Source organism: Haplochromis burtoni, unplaced genomic scaffold (assembly GCF_018398535.1).
Source record: "Haplochromis burtoni strain Fernald_Lab_line unplaced genomic scaffold, NCSU_Asbu1 Contig_7, whole genome shotgun sequence".
NCBI lineage: Eukaryota > Metazoa > Chordata > Actinopteri > Cichliformes > Cichlidae > Haplochromis > Haplochromis burtoni.
Genome location: NW_024582368.1, coordinates 2,645,010 through 2,667,887, shown reverse-complemented (window position 1 = coordinate 2,667,887; position 22,878 = coordinate 2,645,010). Strand labels below are relative to the sequence as shown.

The following is a 22,878-nucleotide window of genomic DNA, read 5'->3' as shown; positions in this document are numbered from 1 at the left end:
GTAATAAACTAGAGACTTTAATTTGTATTACTAAAACCTTGGAAGAATTTTCCTGGAGAGACTCTATATATCAGGTATCATAGTTTTCAGCGTTCTCTGTTAAGCCAGGCTTTCTGTGTGTATCTCTGTGTGTGTATTCAGATGAAGGGGGGATTCATGCCTCATATGACTCATCTTGTGCACAATGTGATGCTTTTGAGCGCCGCCTACTCCACTAGAGACATTATCACATCACAATGGTAAAATGGCGATAAAAGTCTATAAAGACCATTTGCAACACTGTTGCAAATAAGACAGGAAATAATACTGCCGAAAAATTATTAATTTGGGGATTTAGCGCACAGAGAGGCAAAATAAACATTTTAATTTGAGTTATTTTATTGCTGAGTGCATTCTCAGTGCTGCTGTTTATTTCTGCCACAATGGCTGCACATTAGAGCTCTGAAAGTTTAAACTGCACACATTTAAACATTAAATGTTACTGTCTCATAGCCTAACAGAGACATGGAAATCACTTTAGTTTGTCAGCAGATCATAGTGAAATTATACTGAACGAATAAGAATTCTTGGGGTGTGTTTGCAATTGCGGCACTTTAATTAAAACAAACTTAGCAGCAGATTAGAATCAAATATAAAAACAACCAACATTTTCCACATTACCAAATTAACACATGCATGATTCAGTGACAATGAAATGCACAGTTTGCACTGCTGTAATTTTACAATTGTGGTTCACTGGCGAAGTACAACTTACTGTAACAAGTTGGACATAAAAAGCTCTGCTAAATATCACAATAAGTGCATGAGAAAGAATCTAAATTTAAAGCGGACAGGGGCTTTCATTTCATTAATAGCAAATTGTCATGTTTCTGCTTCAGAGCCATCTTTTCAGCAAAACACAGAGATTCTACTTTACTTTTCACTTGACTGAGCTCTGCAATTTGATTTGAAGTTAAAACAAATAACACAATGTGCAAGTACAACATTAAAAGAAAAGTTGTATGTGGTTAGGTCAGGACTTATTTCAGTTATGTCATGGTTCTTGTATTTATTGCTTCTATTGGAAATTAATAAAAACCCATTATTAACAACCTTTTGCGAGGAACCTAGGAGTGATTTTTGACTCTAATCTAACGTTTGACAAACAGATTAATGCTGTAATCAAGATCAGTTTCCTTAACCTTTGGCTACTTGCTAAAGTGAAGCCATTTCTCTATTTTAGAGACTTTGAAAGAGCTATCCATGGCTTCATTTCATCTCGCCTCGACTACTGTAATAGTCTTCACTCTGAAGTTAGTCTGTCATCAATTAGCCATCTGCATCATGATTACTAACTGGCACATGCAAGCGAGGCCACATATCCCCCATACTGGCATCATTACACTGGCTGCCAGTTAGTTTTAGAATTAATTTTAAGATTTTATTATTTATTTTTAAGGCGTTGCACGGGTTAGCACCCTCATACCTTTCTGATCTTTTAAATTGGTACACTCCAATGTAGCTTGCCATCACCAATGTGTGAATGTGTGCGTGAATGGGTGAATGACTGAATGTAGTGTAAAGCACTTTGGGGTCCTTAGGGACTAAGTAAAGTGTTACCGGTATACAAATAAAGGCCAATTACTCCTGCAAGATCACTGAGGTCTGCGGATCAATTGCTCCTGCCTGTCCCGAGGTCCAGATTTAAGCACAGAGGAGATCGGGCCTTTGCTGCTCCTAAATTGCGGAACAAACTTCCCCTTCACATCAGGACCTCACCAACATTGGACACTTTTAAAACCTGTCTGAAAACCCACTTTTACTCCATGACTTTTAAATCAGAATAAGTTTGTATTACTTTTATTTATCTTACTTCTTACTCAAATCTTTTAATTTTATGATTCTTTTTCTTAACTTTTATCATGTCTCTGTATGTTTTTATTTCTTTTGATTATCTTAATTGTACAGCACCTTGGTCAACATTTGTTGTTTTAAATGTGCTATATAAATAAATTTGACTTTGACTTAGAACAATTGACTATACTGGATATCTCTGTATCTACTCACATGGCTGCTGTAATTGCGTGAATGTTAATACATTTGTTGTGCAATACCTTTGAGGTTATAAACAAAAACACAATCAATACCAACTTGTAAATATAAACAAAAGCAGAATGAGTATCAACAAGTAGCCACTTTCGGCAGGAATTGTTCTCCACACCTCCCACAAACTGCACTACATGAAATTTCCCCTGTGTCCTGTGGTGTGCCAATATCCAGGCTGCCAGGGATCTAGAAAGCAGCTGACTAAGAACCAAAACAATGGTATGTGACATCCCAGTGCTTTCGTGGGCTGGCCATTTGTGTTTTCTTTGTGGTTTTGCTTTGTCATCAACAGTATTGCTTTTCTACTTTCTGCCACAAAGGCAACAATAATCTCTGGAAGCCCCCAGGATCAAAGCATGCATGGCAACAGCCAGAGGGTGGTTTGGGGGGCTATTTCGCCATCAGCCACTACTGTGCAGCGCTCAGTCTAGCATGAGACAGCCAAGGGTGAGCAACCAAGTTTTCACACATTAAAGGTGCTAAGGTGGACCAAGCACTCCGGGAATACCACCAGCCCACGGGAGAGAAGCGTGCCATCATGTTTAAGACAAGCTACCGGCATGAGGTGCACAAGGAAAAGTATGAGCGCTCGGATATCTTTGAGGATGATGCTGAAGAATCTGCAGGTAACTCAGCCATCCAGGGCTGGGAGAGCCTCCAGGAGCTCAACAGCCGTTTTGCCCGGTACATCAACAGGGCAAGAGTCTTAGAGCAGCGCAATGCCGTGTTCCGCAAGCAGCTGGAGACACTGCAGCGAATGGAAGAGGCCAGCGGCTTGGAGGAAGCCTTCACAGAGCAGATTGAAGTCAACAGGCAGCGCATTCGAGAGCTGTTCTCCGACCATGCCAAGCTGCAGCGGGAGCTGAAGGATGCTTGCCGCATGCTGGATGAATATACCAACAAGTAAGAGAGTGGGTAGTGGCTGGTGTTTTATGTGTGTAAGGAGTCAAACTTCTTCCTCAGATATGGAGTAATGAGCAAAATGTCGTTACTATAGAAATGTCATTAAAATGCTAATGAACCCAATACTAAGATGATGATGACAATTGTTGCAAGAAGCGTGGCATTTTTTAAAAAAGCCTTCAAATGATCCTATTCTATAATCAAGAATTGGAATACGGCAGTCAGGAAAATTTGTTATAAATGGTTTAAATCATATGTGCTATACTGTGTCACTAGTAATTATAAAACACAATGTTAGACATTAAATTGTGATAATGCCGCGAACTGTATAAAGGAATCAGATTATATACTTTTATATACTTTTTTTCTTTTACCCATAACAAAAAAGCAACACAAGCAAACATCCATCCACCCATTTTCTAATGCTTATCCACTCCAGGGTCATAAGGAAAAGTCTCAAATGTTTGTGAAGTAAAGCCCGAAGTATATCCATGGCTCCAGTATACTATTAGGAAAACAAAGGGGAGGGAGAGAGCGAGATATTTCTTTTGTAAATAAGGTGAATCAGTTGATTAATTGGAACTGTCTAGAAAGGCCTTGTAATCATTTATCTGCAGGCAGTCTTGCTGCATTATTGATCAGTTAAGAATAACATTAACCAGCTTTGGTTGAATTAGCAGATAAAGGCAGGTGGATTTCAGCATGTATATTCGGGATTTTTTTACTATGACACATTACAAATACAACAGAGTTTGTTCAGCTATCCCTTCTCACTGTGAGCTTACCATGTCAGCAGGGCATTATATATAAATAATGTGGTGGTATATAGTGTAATCACTGCACTCTGGCTTTATATGAACACATAAATGAGTTCTTTTGTCATTCAGATACAGAAATGAATGTGATTATCAGGAGCAGCTTCGAGGCACACTGGAACAGTTAAACAAGGTAATATCTATAGTTAAAGCTATGTTTGTTTAAGCACCCCTACAAAAGGACATTTATGACTGCGTTTCAGTAAATGTGCACTGTTACTCTCTAACATTTAAGTGTGGAGCATGTGTAAGTAAAAATATAAAAACCTTCGCTGATGATATTTTGGAAAAATTAAAGTTTGCCTTTTTTCCAATGCATTCTTCTGTATTTTAAAAATTGACGAAAAGCAGAACCACAATGAAAAGATATTTCATCTGAAAAAAAAAAAATCAGTATAAAGGATCAGATATAATTCATTTAGATTGAAAATACCAGAGCGCTACCACTATGACACTTTGTGGGACAGTAGAGAATTTTCTTCATTGTTATTTGAATGCAGTCTGCCACTGATGTTTTTGTTAAAGAAAAAAAAATAACATTGTGGCACTCAATTATTTTTTCCTCTCTTGGGTCTCTTTACCTGCAGGAGGCTGACAGCGCTCTGCTGAGAAACCTGGAGTACCAGATCCAGTCTCAGTTTCTGCAGGATGACATCAGTTCCACCAGAGACAGACACAAGAAGGTCAGTACTCTAATGGGAAATGATCAAAGTTAACCTAAACCAAAAAAAGGAAATTACTTATTGAGCTTTGCTAACTACTAATCCTCTTAAGATCTTATTTAATCATACATGAAGTATTCTCAGCAAGAAGGCAGTAAGAGCTCACTGAGATCTGACTTCTATCCTGGCAGTGAATAGTATTAACAGCCATCATAGCGACATAGCAACGAAGCATGTTTGCCTAAATCACAGAGATTACTATATTCTATTTCATATTTATCTCCTTTTTTATATACATGGCAATATCTTTTCTAGACAGATCTTGATTGAATACTATGATTGCTACTTGAAAGATTTACAGCGCACCAGATTCTCCTGAGGCTAAATGTAGTCTGCAAAAGCACTACTTTATTAAACATTACTAGAATAACATGGACTTTTTTCTGCATATTTACACGAGATTATCATTGCCTAACTCATGTTTAGGGTTCATAATTAGTAATGCTAATACTTTAGTTGCTATCAGCAGATATTATACTGCTGAAAAAAAGAAAACGTAGAAAAAAGGCAAAGTCATTGTTGTGCTTTGTGCATTAAGTTTCCTTCAAAACTCATTTGCAGTAACAAATTATGCAAATTCAAAGGGAAAATAAGCAAATGCTGTAATGACGTGGATTAGAGGTTTCTCTAAAAATGCTCTGCTTGTTTATGCCATGTGTCTTTAAAACATCGATTAAAATGGTTAAAACTCTATAAAACACAATTTTTTTTATCAACTACAAACAAAGAGCGCTCACATAATAACCCCCTTTCAGTGTTTAATTACGCTCTGGCATCTTGAAATTGTTTTTTGACAACATAAATAAACTCAAGAGAGTTTTTTTGGTCTCGATTTATTGCCTATTCCCCACTCAGTCCTGTTCCTTTTGACCAGGCAGCCCACCTCAGGCTGCAACTCTTTGTTGTGACTCAAATCCTTGAAATTATTGCCAGTGGATATATTATGATGTTCCTGGGGATTTGTGAATTTACTGTCGGTGATGTGAGCGCGGAAAGTATTGCTCAGAAAATGCTCGTCATATGACTGCAAAGCACATAGAAAAAATAAAAATAGACCCTCTTTTGTGATGTAGCAATAGCTAGAAGGTCCAAAACAATGGGTGCAAAAACACTGAAACAAAACAAAACAGCATACTTTGCACAGAATTTCATGCCTAAGCATTTTCTCTCCTTTTTACTTTCACCCAGCGGCGTGTTTGGTAATGAATTAATACATGACTCTGCAATACTGAGATCATGAGCAGATCAATGGGCACTACTGTCAGTGTATTATGTCAGAAATAATAGAGTCCTCTCACATGAATATTGGGCTTGTGGTCTCGAGCTTTGAAGTATCCTTGTGGAAAGACTCTGAGCTCAGCCTATTACAAAAGGATTTGGACAGAAAGTCTCGGCCATGCTCGAAGTAAATGTTGTGCCATTTATAAATACATTTCAGCTAAATGAAAGCCTTTTATCAAATATTTCATTTTCAGCTGATTTTCAATAGATTGTGATAAAGAAAAGAGAAAGGTTTGTTAGCTGAAGATTTTAGTCTACAAAGTGGAAGAGTTACAGATTTATTATTTTTATTTTCATTCTACTTTTGCAGAGTTTTCTTACTAAAACTTTCCTTTTATATTGTCTTTCTCTCCATAGAACCTCGCAGAGATCCAAACCTATGTAAACATTTTAAAGCAAATCAACCAGACGCTCCCCCTTGTTCCCAATGTGTCAGTTGGCATCTCCGAGGTGAGGTCACTAATGCTGTCATTGTGTGTGTGTGTGAGTGTGCATGGCCCTCCCTGGGGGAGAAGATGGTGTTTGCATGTGTGCCAGCCCCGGCTACATGTCTGGGGTTGATGAGGTTACTGGCTTCTCTGTCCAATTGGTTGCCTGTGACTGCATCTGTTTTTGTATACGTGTGTGAGTGCATGTGCAGAAAGCACAGGAGAGAGACAGTCACAGTGCCATCCAGACACATTGACAGGCCTGCAGTATGAGAGTGTCAGGGCACATAATGAAGCAAATGCTGTGAAGAACGGCTGTGCATGCTAATTTTCTAGTAGCGGCGCCACAGTGACAAGCGTTTGTGTGGCAAATTGGAGATTTATTTATATAAACATTTCTCAGAGGCATGTTGACTCTAAATGCAGAAATTGTTTAATTGGTTGGATTAAGTCTCTGCGGGTACTAACAAAGAGCCACAACTCTTGGTTCTGCTGTGCTGAGCTGACATCCAGTGGAAAATAAAGTGTAAGCAAGTGGGCATGACTTGTGCATGTGTGGCAGTTCCAGATGTTTCCACAAAAGACAAAGGAGGACACTGATTGCTGATGAAAATGGAAACTGTGTGGCCTTTGGAATTGACAGACCACTTTGAATTGCTAGATATAATTTTGTTGCACATGTACAATGACAATAAAGGGGTGTTTTATTTTATTCTACACTCTAGTCTAGTCTATTATATTTAACTGGGTTGAAATGGGGGTATTCTTTCTTCTGAAAAAGATAAATGAGGGTATTCTTTGGGGTATAGTCACCCTACAGGGAGGTTTCAAGAACATCAAATACATGTATACTGCAGATTACTGAAACTACCAGTTTGCCCAGTAAGATTTTAATATGTCACATTGTATTTATGTTGTCTTTCATGTCATCTTGAGCTCTAGAACTCAAAGCATGTCTTTTCAGAGAAATATTTGCATGGCCATTTTTTGAGAAAATTGTGAGACATCACTTCTCCTCAACAAAACTTTAATAATATTTATTGGTAGCAGTAATTAGTTTAAAGTACATGTGAAGTGTTTTGTATGTTTCTTGGTTTCTTTTTAGTTGTTTTGAATGGAAAAAATGAAATAAACGTATTTCTCTAAACCTTTAAGCTATATAATAACAATTAAGCTATTTCAGTCTTATAAATGAATGCCTTTTAAAGGACAGAGAAGCACACCAGCTTGTGACTTCAGTGATGCAGATGTGACTGTCTCTATCTTTCAGGCAAGATTTAAAAAAAAAACCCCATTCTGGGCACATTGTGAGCCAAGCTGATCTCTGTATACTGTGTTTGACTCACTGACCTGCCAGCTGTTTGAATGCCTTGCCATGAATGTAATGTGAGTAACTATGAACATTTATCGGATCCCAATTTATCTTTATTTCTACTTGCAGCCTTTAGTTTAAGATGACCTAAAAAGTGTAAATTTCAGAAACGTCCTCTTAGTTTAACCTTTTATTTTACAGCAGAACAGCCGTACGTATTAGAGATTGTCAGAGTAGTACAGACTTTTACTGCAGTAGCTGATGATACGTTTCAAGTATGGATTGGAAAAAAATGTACAAATGTTAATAATGTCACTTTCAACGACAACAGCAGAAAAGCCAGTAAGTATTGAAAATTACAAACTGTTAGATCTAAAAGGAATGCATTTCAAATTAACATAAAAAGCCACAAAATTCATTGAAAATTCCTTACTTCGGGAAGAGAGACCTTACTGCTGGCTAAGTATGTGTGGTATTACCTTCATTTTGTAGAGACACACTGCATTTGTCTGCATGTCTTCACTGATTTGTGCTCCATGTGTGAAGGAGCAGGAGAAGCTGCTGGCCCAAAAAAAAGTACCAGTGCTACAGAGTCAGCTGGAGGAATACAAGAGTGCCCTCTGCCAGCTGCAGGCCCAGAAACAGCGACTACAGACTGAGGTGGGTCACCATGACAACAGGAGGTTTCGCCTTAATTACATCATGTTTTTTCTTTTTTCTTTTCTTTCCTTTGCTCTTTTTTTTTTTATTGCCAAGCTGATATTTATAGAAGCACACAAAAGGATTTCTCAAAGGAGCCAAGAGTGTTTTTATTAGAGGAAAACTATATTCCACAAAGACCAGTCCAAACTCCCAGTGGCTGCTGTAACTAAGCTCACTTTTAGAGTTAACTGATGATTCATTTGGTCTAATTCTGCAAACATTATTCAGTTGCAAAATACACATCTGAAAGACTACAATATCACACTGCTCATTATTTGATTTTTCTCAGACCAAAATTCCAAAATCAGAATTTATTCTGATATCTTTGCACATTTGAAAAGCTGCATTTTGTGTGCTTTTGTGCTGTGTATGTATTTCCTTGTCTAATTAATCAATCCTTTCCATTCTAATGCATAGAGTGGGCTGTTATACAATTTATTTACAATAGTTTACATTTTTCAGTATATATATATCAATCCACTGTTCTATAAATTGTGTTTCAGTCTTTTTTTTTCTACACTTGGATCTGTAAGATATCCATATCAGTGGACATCCTTAGATATACATACAACTCTCGCTCTAAGTGCAAAATCCTGGACTGAGAAATAAGGATCCTTCAAAGCTATTCTAGTAAAATTCAAAAGTTGAAACACGAAGCTTGAAATGGAGGTTACAGGTTCCCTTTAAATAGGTTTTCACCTAACAGCGTCATTATGTCACAGCAAAAGATGCCGCAAATGTGCCAGTAGGTGTCAGCAACGGCCCTGCTATGGAAGATTAATAAGCTAAAAGGTAGAGTTTTGTCAAAGTAGTGTGTCCTTTCATGAAAGAGAAACACAGCAGTGCTTTATTTCAATAGCACAGATAACTCAAGAATAAATATATTGTCTGCACTGATTTCAAAGCACATGTTCTTTCATCTGGCTGCATTGCTTTTGATATAAAACCTCTGCTATATGCACAAATAACAATCTTCAGTCAGCTTTCGTTATGCACTTTACATACCTGTCTATTTGATCCTGCAGGTATAATAAAGATGCATACAGTGGCATTTAGTTAATTCTCAATATTTCTTAGACACATTGCATTACCGCTAATAATGTGAATTTCTCCTTGAAATCACCCTTGTCTATTCTTCTCTGCCTCTTTCTATTCTATCAGAGTACAATGTTGGAGCAAGCCATCAAAAACACCCAGGAGAGCTATGACGATGAGATCCAAATGTACAATGAGAAAATCGAATCTCTGCGGAAAGAGATTGAGGAAACTGAGAGGTCCTTGGAGAAGTACACCAACGAATGTCGCCACCTGGCAATGTATCAGACATCCCTTGAGAATGAGCTGGAGAGGTACAAGAGGATCATTGAGAATGAAGATAACAGGTAAGCTAACACCACTTTGCTTCTATTACACCTAAAGACACACTCGCACACACCTGAATGAGAACATTAGTTGCTCACTTCACTGAGTGATCACTAACAAGAATGTCACATACTGCTGGCGCCCAGTAAATCTGATACAGAGCAATAAATTCATTTAAATGAACAAATTATCACATGGCTAAAAAGGTTTAATCACACAGTCAGCGTGAGCATAGTCTTGCAGCTGCTAAAATAAATGTAATTTAAAAAAAATAATAATAAATTTAAAAAAATAAATTAATTTTCTGAGATCAGCATAGATTCAGGCAGTGCACACTTCTGTAAATGTGATCTCTCTTAGGACCCTACAATAATAGAGAGAAACAATCAGAGAGCCCTCTATGAGAAAGCCTTTGGCAATGGAGCTGTTTTTATTAACAGGCTGAGAAGTGATGGGAAAAAGAAAAGAAAAAATAGAACACGTTCAAAACAAGACAAATTTGATGTACCTCTTGCAAAATATCCTTTTAATTGTGTGTAAAAACTTCAAAATGTAAAACATTAATACTGTCATGGGTAATTTGTAATTGGACAAGTATTTTTATGTATCACCTTTGTGGCTTTTTTGACACTTAAAGCCAAAACTGCCAGCATAACTTCCAGGGTCACTTTCTTGAAAGACCTTTGGTCACTTGGCCTAAGGCGTCGATGGAGGTTAGATTTGCTCCTTGTGACACTCAGTAGGTTTATTTTCTCTGCACAGTCCACCAACAGATGGCACCGTGTGACAACAAATGTGTCCTTCCTTACCAGCTCAAGGCTTTTTGTTTTCATGAAAGATTGCCTATATTTAGGTCATTTTATGTGTTATGTGTTATTTCATACTTTGAATCATATGAATGATCAGGTTACCCTGCACAGGAAAACTGTTCAGAACATCACTGTGTAACAATTTACTGCTCCCTTTCCTGTAGGTTGAATTCAGCAATAATTGGCACTCCCATTACCCTGCTTACCCCTAATTACCGCTACACTCCCAGATCTACTGCATCAAGCAGAGGGAGAGGTAAGATCACCAAGAACATAAAACATAAAACAGCTAGTTTCAGTCGCAGTCGTTATAGTTGAGACACCAACATGTGTCCTTAAAGATTATGTCTAACAAAAGCAATTTCCTTATAATATTTAGAATGTACAAAGATTTAATAGTGCTGGTGTATACATTTTTAAATTTTATTTATTTATATCTAGTTGACCTAAACCTCATTTGTGTCTAGATATCACACAGGCTATTCAGGAGATCACCAGTATCAAGCCACGACAGAAGATAATGGTTAAGAAGGGCCTGAAGAAGAAGGATCTGACCCCAAAAGATGTGATGGATAGTGGCCAGGAGGAAGAAAACAGAGCCAGTGGAGAGGGTCCAAATGAAGAAACGAAGGGGGTCAAGTCTGAGGAGGTGCAAGAGGAGGGGGGGAAGAGAGAAGAGCAGAGACCTGCTTTCAGTGGAGTGTCTCCACAGGATGTTCCAGATGGAGCTCAGATTAGCAAAGCCTTTGACACTCTCTGTAACATTGTCAGAGAAAGAATGAGGAAATACAAGAAGCCTGAACCAATCGCTGATTTCTACACCAAGGGTCGTTATGTGCTTGTCACCGGTGACGGAAGCTACCTAGATCCCTGCTTCTACACCTCCACACCATCAGCTGGCCACATCTTTGTTACTATCAGAGATGGAATGATGGCTCCCTATGAACCTTATGGGCGTGACACACCATCCCCTCCACCTCCTCAACCCATGATAGATCCTAGGCCTCTCAGTCCAACCGTGCCCACCTCTGGAGGAGAAGGAAAGGAGGATAAAAAGGGTGGAATACAAAAGGATAACGGAGAAAAAGGTAAAAACAACAATAGAGAGCCTCAACCTCACTCAAAGGAGCCAAGACCAGTATCTCCACCCTCTGGCCCAAGCTCTGGCCCCAAAGATCCCACCCCAGGTGCTAAACATCCCAAGAAAACTAGGGATGACAACGGCCCAAGCGGGCCCACTCCAAAGCCTGCACCTCGTGGTGCCAGCACCAGCTCCAGTTCAAGTTCCAGCACTAGCACCAGCACCAGCTCGACTAGCTTTACTCCAGATGCCATGACTTACGAGAAGGTGGAGGTTGTGGAGTCTGTGGAAAAGTTCTCCAATGGCCGCAAGATGAAAGGTTATGAGGAAACTTCCGTGGTGGTGGAGACCATGATTGAGAAGTCCAGCAAGAAGAAACACTGAAACCATGTCACCTGACATAAAGGGTCAGAAAACCAGGACCCTACATGAGACAGGTTCTCTAGCTGGAAGATAATATTGATACATTCGGACTTCATAACCACCACTGTTTCTAAAACTACTGTTTTAACTCTAATGTTCTTGTCTCTTAGGGAGACCATCCACACATAAAGAGCAACTAGACATTCCTGCTTTGATAAACATTGCTCTTCCATTTGCTTGCAGTCTCTGGTCTTGCGTCCAGAATATGTTTTGCTGGTTCCATAAGTACTGCTGTTGTTGTTCGAGATATTCACCCATACTCATGCTGAGTCCTTTACTGTCTGAAAACTTGGAACAATGAAAAAAACAAAGCGCCACCTATAAAAAGAGAGAAAAAACACAAAAAACTGAAAACAAAATGCTGGGCCACCCTTTTTGAACTATGTCTTAGAACTCTGACCTTCCCCTTTTTAGCTCAATTGTTCAATTGGATGCCACTGCCTGCCCTCAGCACAATTTTGCTGTGTATTAATTTGCTTTGATATATTTAATAATAAAAAAGACCCAAACATCAATTGATACATTGTTGTATTTGCCTTCACATAACCAACATGTAGCAAGCACCTTATACGTTCTTATACGTTTATATGATAAAAGTCTTTTTTACTGGACATTGTAGGTGCCTTTGAACATTTACAAATGGCTTAGAAGGTCTTACTGCAAAGGCTGCAGCAAAAAGAATAATAATAGGATTTTTTCTAATGTGACCTTACCTTGTTCATAATGTAAGACAATTGTAGGAGACAAATATGATACAGAGTATGTAAAACACTTCAGAGAAGATTTCTAAGACGTATTTGAACAGATTAGTCTGAAATCTCACTTTATAAAAATGTATATATTACTTGGATTACTGCTATTAATTGTGCTAACTTATTTGAGTAAGATTGAATAATGGCTGAGATAATTAAAAGTCTCCATGCTAGTAATGGTCTTTTTCCACATTCTCTCCTCATACATGAACACTGATTTAAATTTCTGCCCAATAGAGGAAGTGGAAGTAAGCTGTAAAAGCAATTTACTGACATTAGATTTTAAGAGCAACAGTTGCTTACTTACATACCGAACTGCACACTGAAATTAGCACAGGCATTAGCATTCATTTTGGATTATGAGGCAGCCTGATGAATGCATATCTGATATTCACATTGCTTTTAGTTCGGGTTGCATCTGGGTAGCTAGTTCAGACAATTGCTAACTTTCTGCTCTTTGGTGCTGCTCGTTTTTCATCCTGAAAGAGTTTGTTTTGTAGGAAAGTAAGTGTTTTAGCTCTCTTTAGACGATCCTTATTTACATCCTAAAACATATGTCCAGAAAACACTTTATTTACTGAGTGAAGCCTCTTTGTTTTAAATATTTACAGTCAATAGGCTGTAAATAATTTATATGACAGTGATTTATTGGTGCTACATTTTGCTTCTATAAATAGAGGAAGTGTCTATAGTACCTAGGCAAGGAGCCTTTTAGGGGGGTTATTCTGTTTATTGAACAGCACAATACAGAATGAAAGAAGCCTGGGAAAGATTAGACGATTTCACTTGTTGATGTGTTTTACAGTAGGGTGACTGCTATCCCACGGTGATCCTGCCTGTGCTCCAGTTTTAGTGGAGCACAGGCAGCATCATGTAACTGAGAATGGCTGGTTTTCTACATGCATTCACTGCCTTTGGCGGTGTATTTCAAATCACTCAAGTGCTTTAATAAACAGCTGAATAGATTTATTATAGTCCATCAAAGATTATGAAATATGAACTGATGACTACAGGCTGCAAAATGAATTACACATTCTTTCCATGTTTATATAAACAGTGCATGTCACAAAAATATAAACAGAAAGAAATAGCACTGCTCTGTTTGCAAGATATTAAACTTTAAGTAGAATGGCACAGAAAATCATTTACAGTCACAAACTGTACAACATTTGGCAGAAGAGAGGTGTAGGGCAGTTAAAGCAAGAGCATGAAAGAGTGGCTTGTGTTTGCTTTATGTACAGTTCTGTAGAGTGTAAAAACCCAAGTGATATAGTTTGTTTTCTCTCTATAGAATAGATTATTGAAGGTTACACTTTTATCATGACTGGATTACAAGAAACATTCATCGAAGGGGCTAATTTTAACATCTGATAACAAAAATCAGAGACAGGAGAGGAACGGAGGTAGACCAAAGGGAGGATAACAAGGGACTTAGGAGAACTTAAGAGATGCAGTGAAATTTTAGAGAAGGACAGAGCGAGACTGCAGAAGGAAGATAGGTGATAGGTGAGCTGGCAACATGCAGATGGGATTCTAGTTGTTTTTACTGAGCAAACTCTTCAGACTTCTCTCTACAGCCTCATCCAGCTCCTCCTCCAGCTCCTCCTTTTTGGACATGGCCAGTTTGGACTGATAATCACGTACTATCTGGTCTATATAAGGGGCACTTTGTGTTCCGTGCAGCATGAGAGTCCACTCCTTCAGGACCCCTCGCTGTGGCTCATCACCCTGAAAGCCCACCTCAAGGACCCAGGTCCCACGGGGGTCCTCTCCCCAGGTATGCGTGGTCATGAAGGGCCACTTGTCAAAGCCCACCTTGGAGTCATCATCACGGGGCCTTCGGCTCAACAGTATGGATTTTGTGCCCATTGGTGAGGTCATGTTGATGTTGAGGTCACCACGGCGGCTGGCATTGACAGTGACTACAGTCTGAACATGCTCCAGGTAGCGGACAAAGTTGTCCTTTCCCTGACAGGCTTCAGTGGTTATGGCCAGCACCAGCTTGTTACCAGACTGGATTTTACTGGGGAAGAAGAATCAGATTGGAGAAATGAAAACTACATGTTAGAGAAGCATAGCAAAGTAACATAACAGCTATAAAAGAGAATGATGAAACAAGACCATGTAGTATGTGTAGTAAGTATTATATGGCCCTGGACAATGGCACTGGGAATCCCTGAATGTAATCGTGAGAGAACAGGTGAAAGAACCGTTACCTTTTACCTGCTCTTATTTTAATGTTCCAGTAAATACAGCACCTGACCTATTTTTTCAATAGAACCAGACAACCCTGGCAAAAAAAGGAAAGCATTCATGACTGTCATGTCTGATTAATTTACTCTGTACTTTTTTTGTTGCAGTGAGAATAATATGCTCTTTGGTCAACACTAAAAGACCACATACTTGATATTCTAGAAGTAACCAGTTTGCAATGAGTCTAAAGCTTGTTTTCCAAAATTTAGAGCACAGATGTCATAATTTCTTCTTACTCAGTAATTTCACAGGTGTTCCCTATTTGTTAAATTGACTGGTAGTTGCATAGCACCTTTTTACTACAAGTCTCACACAGTGCTTTTATTCTAATAGACGTCTATTATTGCATATGATCAAAATTTCTACTGATTTCTAGGCTCATCATGAGATTTGCTGTTTGCTATGATAGCTGGTTTCTCAAGTGTTGTCGCTTTTTGGTTGGTAAGACATACTTTTATAACTCCCTGGGTGATGGGAAGAAAGAGTGGGAACACAGCAGGGTAGGGGTGGTGGCCAAAGGCTGTGAAGAGGCTTAATAACATTATTAGAGGCTAAGGCCACATCACAGCAGTGGGAAATGGGCCTGGTTTAGGGGGTGAAGAGAGGGAAGCAGAGAAGAAACACAGAAACTGAGAGAGAGAGACGCATGGAACAGCATTCAGTTTGAAAAATGATTAATAGGGCGCTATGCAGAGCACAGCGAGGTGAGTGCAGTGGTGAGCTGATGAAGTAAATTGCTATTCCCAGAAAAACAGAACAGCTCGTAGCGCAGTACTGCACAACAAGTTACACCCTGTGATAAGAAATTTGACATAGCCAAATATAAGAGCTTTGTTTTTTCTCCATCAACATTAGAAGTGTTATATGTAAAAAGCCCATACTGTAAAGAAGAAACACTTCTTTAAAAACATGTAGTTAATGTCTGGATGTACTACAACAGCTTTTCTTGGCATCTTCATTTTTAAAAGCATTATTCTTGGGGAGTTAACTCGTGATTTATTTTTTTTATTACAGCGTGTGCATATGAACCTAAAAAGGGGATCTTGTATGCAGCAGCTGCATTGTGCCTATCAGTTAACATGCAAGAATAATTACAGCAGTCGGCCGTGGAGCAGGGACAGAGATGCCTCTGAAGGGCAGGACCAGTGGAGATTAAAAACAAACCTGCCACACAGCGTGGCACTGTGTGCCAGCTCCACTGATAATGAGAAGTTCTCCTCCAGCAAAGTAAGCTGCAGCGAGCCTGAGCAGCTATCAGATCAGTGCTGAGAGTGTGTTTGCTAGAATGGCGATGTTAGTGTTTATTGCTTTTCTCCGCTGATACAATATCATCAGAGGTGGGCTTGTTGTAATTATAGCTCTACCACAATAGAGGCAGCAAAAACCCTGCAGTGCTGCTTTGGAAACAGTGAACTGATGAAAAATATGGCACAGCCAGTATAGCTTTCAACACACCACTCAAAAGAAGAGAGAGGTTTCTTTTGGAGCTTCTTACCTATGAACATCACCCGCTACTCATTTTTCCCTGAGATATGAAAACCTTTTCATCTCTGTGTAAAAAATAGGTTATTTTTTGTTTGGGGGTTTTGTTTTGTTTTTTGCACTGGAAGCTTAAATATCCAGATAATAATGGCAGTGTAAAGTCACCAGCACTCTGTATAAGAGAGCAGGTTCTTTCCACCATTTGCATGTGGTCTCTCCAGGGATGCAATAAAAGCTGTACCATGCTCTTTTTTTTTATCTGTCACTGAACTCAGGGGAGGGACACACAGACACACAGACACACAGACACACACAAGCACACAAAGGAACATTTTCACACCATGTTGTCGTGACTGAATCGTCTGTGAAGCTCTGATTAGAGACCGAAATAAGGTACTGTGGGTGTTGATGGTGGAAGAAAATACAAAGACGGACTGCATTCACTCAGCTTTTTATCTTCACCCACACACTGACACTTTCACAATGCATGTTAAAGCATTACTTTAGGTCACACACATCTACACAGACGTACACCTCCGCCAGGATTGATGGCATTTCCAGGGAACTCCAAGCCTACTTGTGTTGCTCTAATTAGAGCAAATAAGAGGGATGGAGGAAACCACCAGGCATCGCACACTTAAGCTCAAAGCCTTACGATATGACAGATGAATGGATACCAGAACCCTTGTGACTGGTGCAGTGGTGGGGACAGGGGAATCAGAGGAAGGAATCAAGACAGAGATGGAGATTGGAAGCACAGTGAAGTGAAAGCAAGGCTGTAGTTGGACAAAATACAGGGAGAGGTAATGTACTAATGTAGTGAGGATAAGACGAGAGGGAGGACGCATTAACTACAGCTGCATCTGTGAAATATGAGGGCAGAGACTGAAGCTGCCAGAGCTCAAACTGATGTAGTTAACATTATTTCATGTGAGAAATGCATCATGCTTAGAATGATATAGTCATTTTAAAGGAATCCCATCCAAAAAACTATATTGCCTCCTTCCCGCCAACTCCCGATGTAGCTACAACTTGATTACGCACTCAGACATATGACTCATAAAGGTCACTTGTAACAGGCATGCAGTTTTAAGCATGTTACATATTCCCTTCTGTGCTTTAGTAATTCTGTTGCTAAAGATGCTCCCCAGACATTTTGTAGACATAGATTTCTTGTGAGTGCACACTGGGAAACAACAATAGTAATGGTAAATGGCCTGTATTTGTATAGTGCTTTCCTAGTCCCTAAGGACCCCAAAGCGCTTTACACAACCAGTCATCCACCCATTCACACACACATTCACACACTGGTTAATGGTAACATTAGCAAATTAAAGGAAAACCAACAAAATTTTAAAGGTCTCGTGAAATCTCGTGGAGACAAGGACCAAAGCTGTTGTTTTAATGGTGGTGGAGTAGAACGTTACCTTAGACATCAGGTCAAAATCTCGCTTAGGTTGTGATATAGTTCACTGTGTACTTCATATTATTGCCATACTCAAACATTCAGTGACTGCTTGTATCCTATGGTTTGGAGTATTGACATCCTGGAAGAGACCACTCCCAGCAGAACAGAGGTGTTCCATCATAGGATAAATATAATTATCATCCATAGCAACTTTGTATTGATTTGTAGGAAAGCTTTGCACATATGACACATCTGGACCCAAACCATGCCAGCAGTTCCCCTACCCCTCACCCACACGGCTTTAGAGAACCACCATATCACCTTTCTCCGTAGGCGATTGCAGGCTTTTCCTTTATTTTGTCCCCTATCTGTAGTTGTATTGACACAAAATCCTTCTGGTAAGTGCAGACTTCATGATGTGCACTCAGTCACTTCCCTTTAACAGATAAATTAGTCATCTGATAAACTGAGCACATACGTCATTCTTCGCGATGAAGGTCAAACATCCCAGGGAAGTAAAATTAGCAAAACTGTCACTATCAATCAAAACAAGACAACACTAGACAAAATGTTCAAATCTATATGACCACTTTAGATGTTTGATTTAAGATGAAATTTAGAAATGTAATTCCTCCTCTGCCAGGGTATTCAATGTTGATCTTTTAGAGGTTCAAGACCAGCAGAGACTGATGACCCAATCCAAACATTACAGCATCATGAAGTAGACACTCCCTTTGCGATGTTTTATTCAATTGGGCCATACTGGGATTACCCAGTAATTAGTTGAGTGTGTCTTTTGCACTCAGCAGGGTTTCACTTTTAAACTTTTGGGTAAAAAAGCAGTTTGAGATTGTGGACTATACAGCGTACATATGTAATATGCAGCATTTGGGGCACAAGAAAATGCAGAATAAGTAGAAATGTGACTCACTGGACTTCCTGAATGGATCCAGCTACACAATGAAAACGCTCAGGCACAGTTTTCCATTCCTTTGCCATTTTCACCATGCCACCAGCATCCAGCACGCCATAGCCGAAAAGGTGATTGAACTCGAGTCCCACGCCATTCCTTCGCCACTGGTGAACTTCGTCATGGAGCTGGTTTCTCTTAGAAGTTAGGACTGACAGGTGCTGCATGTCTCTCCATGTCAGGTTAGGGCTGTGGATTGACAGTCATGAGCGCACATATGACAAAGGCAAGGGGGGAAAAAAAAGAGTGACAGAGAAGAGACAGCATTGTAGGTTAGCTGTGGCAGGGCTAACTAGAAAAACACGGAAAGCTTAGTTACAAGTGGTAAAAGCAAAAGAAAACAAATGTTACATTTGTAAACATTTCTGATTCGTGGGTTTGCTAAAATTAATTCAATTATCTAAAACATCATAGAGTCTATGCTTGGAGGCAGAAGGTTGCTTTTGTCTGTGTCTCCCTCCATTATATTGGCTGTGTGTAGTGACAGCTTTGTTCTGGCTGACTCACTGACTCCTGCTGCTGCACGATTCAAGTGTGTTTGGGCAGTAAAAAGGCTCGTGGGTTATTTGCTGCCGGACAGGGTGAGCATCCGCTCCTCCCAACAGCAACATCATTATTGTGTGTGCAAAGCAAACACCATTTCTTTACTCAACTTCACTATCTGGTGTTAGTTAAAGGCAAGAGAATCTTGTCACCCTTTAACGTGAGAAATGAAGCATCTGAGAAAAGGAAACGTCTCCCCTCGAGGATTATAGAAGCTGTAATTCTCCAGGTTTCATAATAATGTGTGGGTGGGTTTGCTTAAGTGTAAATGTTTTCAATTACTTTCTGATCCACAAGGATCCTTTTCTTTAGAACTAATGAAACTCATAAAGTGAATTCTATCTTGTAATGGAGTGTAAATGGCATGATTGACAGATTTAGTACGACACATCAAGAATGGAATCCATAGATTGCAAAGATTAGCCTCCAGACAGAAATATTTTCAGCAAGCTAAGATAATAAGTGTTGTTTTATTTGTTTGGTTTTTTTTGGTATCATCTGACATATATGGGAAAGTACTGAGACCTCTTAAAAGAAAATGAACTGAATTTCTTTTAGCCTTGCACTAAGGTATAAAGAGCATTGATCCAGGGTTATTTTTGCCGTTGGTACAAACATACATTGAGTCTGTGCTCTGTGGGCGTTAGAGTGAGTGCAGTTTTTCCTTTTCACAGTTGTGATAAATAAGCAACTCTGTGAAAAGTGGAGAGATTATTTGTGCTCTCAAGGAGTTTAGATGCACACAGACAGAGGACGTTAAAGCCATTACTTCAGAAATACACAAAAGCTCGAGGTTGTACTTAAAAACAAACTGAAGATTGTCCAGATCTAATGGTTAAAATTATACCTTGTGATTATCACTTTCTCCAGCAGAGTGAAGTTGAATAAGGAAACCTAATTATGTTTTTATACAGACAGTCTGTCTAAATCAATAATCGCAATTATTATAGCAATTTGAAAGGACCAGTAGAGTACATACTTAGCCTCAAGAGCCAGAGCAAAGACACCAGCTGCCTCTGGCGCTGCTGCTGAGGTTCCCGAGTGACGCAGTGTGCAGTTCCCGTACAGATCTGTAGTAGCCTAAAATAATCACAAAAAGGCAACTTTATACATAGAATCAATCAACATTTTTTATTGTTTAAATTTGTTTTTAGAAGGCACTCTTCAAGTACCAGTGAAAAAATTATATATATCAAAGTAATTTTAATCTTTATTTTGTGTAGTTGATTTTGCCATTGTTGCAAATATGCAAAAAGATGTAACGTTATAATCAAAATTTCATTATAGTAAGTCAGTAATATGTTATAACAATTGTTGTATTAAATCAGATAACTCAATATGCATAAAGAAAATCCAATATTTCTTCATATACGGTACAGAATTTCTTTAAAGGACTTTGTGAAATACAAATAAATGTTGTGGACACGGGGAACAAGGACAAAAAAATTGTATGAAATAACAGTGATTTTGTCTGAAATAGACACAGTTGTGCATGTGCGCAAGACGTCTGAAAGCCACAACTCCAGACCTGTTACTGATCCATTACGAAATTTAAAAAGCAAACGTTAAGCCAAAAATGGGAAAAATTACAACGGCTGGTTTCCTCGGTTCCCACTTACAGAGTGACACGTGATGCAAGCTAGGGGCAAACATGCTGTTGTCCTATTTGGAACCATATTGCTCGCATCAAATTAAAAACAAGCACAACGTTTTAAAAGAATATATACATTCATGCATTCAATTTTTTGCACTTGACATGTTGTATTTATACTATTTTCAATGAAATCCTTTATTTAACGTGTTTTCATTGTCTTTGCATATATTATAATTATGTTAGTGAGAGTGCACAAGATACAAAACAACCTTTTTATTATGTTTCTGCACAAATATGAAAAGACATAGAGAGATGTGCATGACCAGGGTGCTTTGGCTGAATAGCTGTGCACACACATTGAGAAAATGTTTATGTCTCTGGATAAACAGTGTTTTCAATTTTAATTTGTGCTTAATTAGAAATGATAACAGACTGACATTAATTAGAGGGGAAACCCTTGGGAAGATCCATGACTTTGTCAACAGCCAAAGGTGATTTGCATAATCGCTTATGCTGCCTTTGCATGCTTCATTCACAAGCATGTTATATAGGATGTTGATCAATTTATGTGCATACAAAGACAGAAGAGCAATTATTATTATATATTATTATCCTGGGATTATCCTAAAACAACCCAAGATGTCATGTATTTGTTCTTCACGTAAATGTGCAGATAGGCTTGAGCCAGCTGTACTTACACACACTCACACAAACACACAGACATCCATTATGCAATTAAATGCTGGGCTGTACGTCACAATGAGGAGCAATTCTTCCATCAGAAACTGACAGCTTCATAAGTTACATTCATAGTATCTTCTGACTGCAGGGCGAATTGAAAAGCTATTTACAGTTCCATCTATGAATCAGAAGAGCCATCGTTTAAAGGCATTTAACATCACAAACAAGCCTTGAGTCATCTTTGAATGGAAAAAGATCAGGGACCCTGAACTATCAAAACATTTGATAGACATTACGGCAAACATTTGAGGTTGTTTCTTCTTTCAGAACTGTGTTGCACATTGAGATCAAATAAAACACAAGCACACTCACCACTCCAGCCTCTGGGTTCCTCTTCCGTCCATTACTGAATGTAGATGCCAGGGTGGATGAGCAGCTCTCGTCATACAGAGCAGTGCGCCCATCGTTGATGGCAGAGTTGATGGAGATTGTCCACATACTTGAGGCATAACCATCGCAGTTACAGTCATCATAGCTACCACCATCTCCTGAGGCCCAGACATAGATGCTGCCTTTCCCTCCGCGCCCCTAAAACAACATTATCATCATGATCCCAGTGAAATGAAAGTGTGTCACAGTTCTTGTCTTTTTCGCTGGAATTCATTTGGGTGAAATTAAAATTGGAAATCTGAGAGTTTATGATACATATCAATGCGTGATACTTTGCTTAGAACTTTAAATGATTGAATAACAGGACTCCTGTGTATATTTCTCAATTACTCACTGACAACAGGCCAGTCAGACCTCCCTTGTCACAGGTGGTGGTTTCCTATTTGGAATCATTTCTTTTAGTCACTTCGGGCGTGCTCTTTAGAAGAAACTGCTTAATCACCCACTGCCCACTGAAAGCTGGCAAAACTCTGCTGTCTTTTGGCAGGTGTTTTTATTTGTTTAATTATTTGTCTTCTTTATTATTTCGTGAAGTAGAAAGAAGGATCTGGGGAAAACTGGCAGGGAGTCAATGAACAATCTTACATTATTAAAGGATCGACACAGAGGATAGCATTTAAGCAAAACACATAAACTCCACTGGCCCACGCTGTCCAGCCCACTGGTATTAAAATTAATTGATTTCTAGAGCTAAATAAATTTTATTGTGATATTCTGTGCCTGTAAGCATGCAAAGCAGGCAGATCTCATCAGAAGGTCGTAATATTAAAAAAGACACAATGCTATTGATGAAAAACTTTGTGATCGCACAAATGATAGCAA

At 39.0% G+C, this 22,878-nt stretch overlaps 2 protein-coding genes across 3 annotated transcripts in view; one reads left to right on the top strand and one right to left on the bottom strand.

The window, feature by feature from the left end:
• The first annotated feature begins 2,449 nt into the window (after window positions 1-2,449).
• LOC102290642 (filensin) lies at window positions 2,450-12,438 on the top strand. 2 transcript variants are annotated; one of them, XM_042225110.1, is made up of 8 exons: window positions 2,450-2,988; window positions 3,876-3,936; window positions 4,391-4,486; window positions 6,164-6,256; window positions 8,039-8,206; window positions 9,410-9,630; window positions 10,584-10,675; window positions 10,887-12,438. In XM_042225110.1, exons 1-8 carry the CDS (start codon window positions 2,624-2,626, stop codon window positions 11,882-11,884), a joined length of 2,094 nt encoding a protein of 697 aa, XP_042081044.1. In that variant the 5' UTR covers window positions 2,450-2,623; the 3' UTR covers window positions 11,885-12,438. The 2 variants fall into 2 exon arrangements, with proteins under 2 accessions (XP_042081044.1, XP_005914158.1); XM_005914096.3 differs by having other exon boundaries at window positions 2,452-2,988; window positions 8,093-8,206.
• Window positions 12,439-13,619: 1,181 nt separating this feature from the next.
• Window positions 13,620-22,878, bottom strand: part of pcsk2 (proprotein convertase subtilisin/kexin type 2) — a 29,389-nt gene continuing 20,130 nt past the window's right edge. Inside the window, exons 9-12 of the mRNA XM_005914094.3 lie at window positions 21,979-22,194; window positions 20,311-20,411; window positions 18,750-18,977; window positions 13,620-14,698 (exon numbers count right to left, since the gene is read on the bottom strand). Of these exons, the coding sequence (XP_005914156.1) occupies window positions 14,209-14,698; window positions 18,750-18,977; window positions 20,311-20,411; window positions 21,979-22,194 (1,035 nt within the window). The 3' untranslated portion in view covers window positions 13,620-14,208. The remainder of the gene's footprint in view (window positions 14,699-18,749; window positions 18,978-20,310; window positions 20,412-21,978; window positions 22,195-22,878) is intronic.